General features: G+C 46.6%; 1 protein-coding gene across 1 annotated transcript; it reads right to left on the reverse strand.

Moving 5' to 3' along the window:
• Positions 1 to 778: 778 nt before the first annotated feature.
• LOC149388581 (uncharacterized) lies at positions 779 to 2,158 on the reverse strand. The gene is made up of 2 exons (XM_089624499.1): positions 1,794 to 2,158; positions 779 to 1,676 (listed from the first exon to the last, which is right to left on the reverse strand). Exons 1-2 carry the CDS (start codon positions 2,045 to 2,047, stop codon positions 974 to 976), a joined length of 957 nt encoding a protein of 318 aa, XP_089480625.1. The 5' UTR covers positions 2,048 to 2,158; the 3' UTR covers positions 779 to 973.
• Positions 2,159 to 4,939: the final 2,781 nt, after the last annotated feature.

The following is a 4,939-nucleotide window of genomic DNA, read 5'->3' on the forward strand; positions in this document are numbered from 1 at the left end:
GCCTCACAAGCAACTCAAGTGTTTTACGTACCAGAACCCGTCAATCCAGATTTGTCATTAGTGGTTCACATGAAAGCGAGAAATATTGAAGAAGATGAAGACGACAACATGTCTAATATCCCCCCATTCACATCCGGCTTGCCACTTGTTGATGAAGAGATCGAAGATTTTGATGATGATGATGTTTCTCATTTACATCGTTCGGATATCAATCATATTTTAGTGTGAAAACAAAAAAAATATGTATTTTAGTTTATTTTATGATATATACTTTATATAATTATTGTTAATATCCTGTTGATAAATACTAATATGGCCGCTTCCAAGACTATAAAACGTCAAGGCTTAATATTCCGCCGCGGCCATGATGAAAACACGCTGCGGCCATGTATAAAACACGCCGCGGCCATGATGATGTCTCGCCGCGGCCAATAGAACACCTGACCGCGGCGAAATAAGTTCCAGAGTCTATGTTTTTTTAGGAACCCACTTAGCTGCGGCCATGTACAAAACACGCCGCGGCCAAGATGTCTCGCCGCGGCCAATAGAACACCTGGCCGCGGCGAAATAAGTTCCAGAGTCTATGTTTTTTTAGGAACCCAATTCGCCGCGGCCATTTATAAACACGCCGCGGCGAAGATGACTCGCCGCGTCCAAAACAACATGTGGCCGCGGCTAATGTCTTCTTCATCGGGGAGAATCTATAGTTATTACTTTTTAATCTGAAGTAATATCAAACACAATCAATACATAAATTTTAAATACTCAAATCATCCATTCAATACCATAACAATACCATAACAAGTCTCAAACATAAATTCATACAATACCATAACGAGTCTCAAACACAAATTAAAATCTGAAACAAGTATCAAACACACATAAAGACATAAATATTTAAGTCTCACACACATAAAAAAAAGATGAAAACAATTATTAAACTTAGAAGGTTTCAAAAAACACATAAAAAAATTTACTCGTTGTCGTCGTTGTCATTCGTAGGTGGTTGTGGTGGTGGTGGTGGTGGCCCCGGGTACTGAGGAGGTGCCATATGCGGTGGCCATTGCGGTGCTTGCGCCTGATAGTATGTGTATTGAGGATATGGAGGAAACCGGTATTGATTCTCCTGATTGATGTCCCATCGACCAATCAGCTCGTTCAATCCTTCGAAAGCCGCGGCGCCATATTGTCCTTGTTGGTACATGTAATCTTGGGTGTGTTGATACCCGCCAACGAGATAGTGGCTACACCGAGCAATGTACTCTTGGGTGGCGGGATCATACCCCGGAGGTGGTTGTAAACACAACAGTGGCTCGTTGAGTGACGGTTCATCCTCATCTTCTTCATCCTCTTCCTCCTCTTCCGGCTCTTTGACAATGTATCTATCGATCGTCTTGTCATTAATAGGCGCCCCACACTTCTTGGTTGTGTCGTGTTTTGCGCCTCCAACACCGGCATTCAGACACAAGCCGTAGATGATTGACGGATACGGCAACCCATTTTTGATATTCTTGTAGTCGATTCTCTTCATCCAATTGTAGATGAATCGACCGACGTTGATGGTGTTACCACGAATGATACAAAACAAAAGATGGACATGTTCCTCGTCGAGACGGGTGAAGTGCTTTATCGGAAAGAGACGGGAGCAAATGAAATAAATCCACGTTTTTGCGAGCCTGTAAATTAAACACCGTTATATTTAAAACATGCAATTAATAGAAAAAATAAACACCGTTCTATTTAAAACATACAATAGATAAAATAATACACGCAAAAAAGAAGAAAAGTCTAACCTCGTCAGTGATTTACGGAAAAGCTTTCTAACTCCTTTGTCCATGACCCAATTCTCTCCTGGAGTAGTCAACAAACTCAACATTTCATCGAGATTAGGATTTCTCAACCATTGTCGATAACCCTCATTCTCGAATTCGATGTCCGGGGTTCCTAGCAATGCGTTGATGGCTCCGACACTACAATCAACGTCTACACCACGAACCGTCACCACATCATCCTCGTGATCTGGTAAGTTCGCGTAGAATTCGTACATGAGCGTAACGTTTGCTTTGTGCTCGGGTGTGGCACAAAATTTTCTCCAAGAGAAACCTTCGATGGTATTGTTGATTTGAGACCCTATAGGCGTGGTTGAGCTCACCTTCAACCCTCGTTCAAAGATCGGAGTTCGTTGAACGAGGATGTCGTAGCGTTCTTCTGCGGCCTTGCTAGTGAATACCCGACTATTACAATCCACTACGGGTTCGGGTTCGGCTTGACGAGACCTCTTATTTTTTTTGTGGGGGGCCTAGAAGAGCTAGGGGCGGCTTCTTTGTGACCGGCGGTTGTCTTTGAACGGCCCATTTTCACCTAATTGAACAAATCATTTCAAACTCAAATTCAACAACATTTTCAAACAATAAATCATCTTCAACACAAAATTAAACTCAATTCAACACTAAATACATATAAAAACACATTATATTCAAATAAATAAAACATAAAACTCATCACAAACACAAATTCAAACTCAAATCCGACCTCAATTTAACTACAATATCAAAATACAACTCATTTTAAATCTAAAATAACATTATACCCAAAATCATAAATTAGAACAAAAAACCCAAAAGAAAAAACCCTAATTTCGGCCAAATCTACACCCCCAATATCATAAATTACAACCAAAATCAACCAAAATCATAAATTAGTTTATAAATCACACAAAGTATTCATAAAAATTAGGATTTTGATATGAAATTGAGATAAAAACATTCCTTGATAAAAGAATTTGGTGGGAGAGAGAGCAAGGGAGGCGACACCGAGAGAAAGAAAGAAGAGCACGGCGAGATTTTGCTTCGGCGAGGAGGGCGGCGAGATTTGGCGGCGGCGAAATGGCGGCGAAGTTTCAAGGTTGGTTTGGGAGGAGAAATGGCACAGAATCGGCCGAAATGAAGGTCTGAGGCGAGAGAAAGTGTAAAAAATGAAAAAAGAAATCGAAATGAGGCTTTTATAGTGAAGCCCTAAATTTTTTTACGACATTTCGCCGCGGCGAGTTTCAGCCTTCGCCGCGGCGAAATGTCGTAAAAAATTTCCACAACGGGTTATTGTCCCGTTGTGGAATCGATTCGCCGCGGCGACTCATAAGTTTCGCCGCGGCGAGATGTCTGACTTCATACCTTTCCCACAGCGGTACAGTGTACCGTTGTGGAAAAGTTTGGCCGCGGCGAGTTTGAGCCTTGGCCGAGGCGAGATCCAACAACGGGTCACTGTACCGTTGTGGAATGTCCAGAATTCCACAACGGTACTACAGTACCGTTGTGGAATCATAAAGATTCCACAACAGTACTGTGGTACCGTTGTGGAATCTTGGATATTCCACAACGGTACGGTGTCCCGTTGTTGAATCTTGGACATTCCACAACGGTACGACTGTACCGTTGTGGAAGCATATAGATTCCACAACGGTACTGTGTTCCGTTGTGGAATTTCCGTTGTGTAATCCAACATTTGTAGTAGTGCCTCGTGAGGCTTGATCCCGTAGGATTAAGTCCCGTGGGACGTGGCCTCGTAAGGCTAACCCCTTGGGGCAGTGTCTCGTGAGACATGGCCTCGTGAGGCTTGATCCCGTAGGATTGAGTCCCGTGGGACGTGGCCTCGTAATGCTTTATTGCGTCGCGATGGACGGCTTTGGTGCGTCGTAGAGATGGCTTTATTGCGTCGCGAGGGACGGCTTTTGTGCGTCGTTGAGACGACTTTATTGCGTCGCGAGAGACGGCTTATTTTCCCGACCTACCTGTGAAGACGCGATCGGTTTGCACGACTTGGGCCCCGGGGGGCCTTGGTGTCATATTTGTGTGATTGGGTTTTCCGCGGGCGCAAGCCTTTGAAACCCATTTGTAACTCGCTGCATGCCGGCTCACGAGCTGGGCGGCGAGCGCGGTGCCACATTCGAGACTCGACTCGAGGACTCATGTTGAGTCTGCACGAGGAGACATGTGGAGTCGCCACGAGGAGTAGCTTGTCGACTCGTGGACTCGGGACTCAACTCGAGGACTTACGTAGAGCCTGCACGAGGAGTTTCGTGAAGAGTCGGCACGAGGAGTATCAGTCGACTCGTGGACTTGGTATTCGACTCGAGGAGTGGACTCGACTCGAGGAGACATGTAGAGAGGTCGACTAGTCGACGTGACGAGCTCGACTAAACGACGTGACGAGCTCGACTAGCTGGCGACGAGCTTGACTAGACGACATGACGAGCTCGACTAGCAGGCGATGAGCTCGACTAGCAGGCGACGAGCTCGACTAGACGAGGTGACGAGCTCGACTAGATGAAGTGGCGAGCTCGACTAGTCGTAGTGACGAGGTCGACCAGACGACGTGACGAGCTCGACTAGACGAAGTGACGAGCTCGACTAGACGAGGTGACGAGCTGGTGACGAGCTTGACTAGCGGCGCGAGCTCGACTAGACGAGGTGACCGAGCTGGTGACGAGCTCGACTAGACGGTGGCGAGCTCGACTAGATGAGGTGACGAGGTGGCGAGCTCGACTCGACTCGAGGAATGAACTCATCTCGAGGAGTTGCGTGAAGAGTCGGCACGAGGAGTATCAGTCGACTCGTGGACTCGGACTCAACTCGAGGACTCATGTAGAGCCCGCACGATGAGTTACGGTCGACTCGCGGACTCGAACTCGACTCGAGGAATGAACTCATCTCGAGGAGTTACGTGAAGAGTCTCTCTTTGGGACCTCCGGCCTAACCATCGGCCCATTGAGACTTGCGAGCTCGACGAAACAAAGTGACGAGGTCGACCAGACGACGTGACGAGCTCGACTAGACGAAGTGACCGAGCTGGTGACGAGCTTGACTAGACGGTGGCGAGCTCGACTAGACGAGGTGACGAGGTGGCGAGCTCGACTCGACTCGAGGAATGAACTCATCTCGAG

This window comes from Urtica dioica, chromosome 8, assembly GCF_054948205.1.
Source record: "Urtica dioica subsp. dioica isolate 48M chromosome 8, U.dioica_male_clone48M_v1_H2, whole genome shotgun sequence".
NCBI classification, from domain to species: Eukaryota; Viridiplantae; Streptophyta; class Magnoliopsida; order Rosales; family Urticaceae; genus Urtica; species Urtica dioica.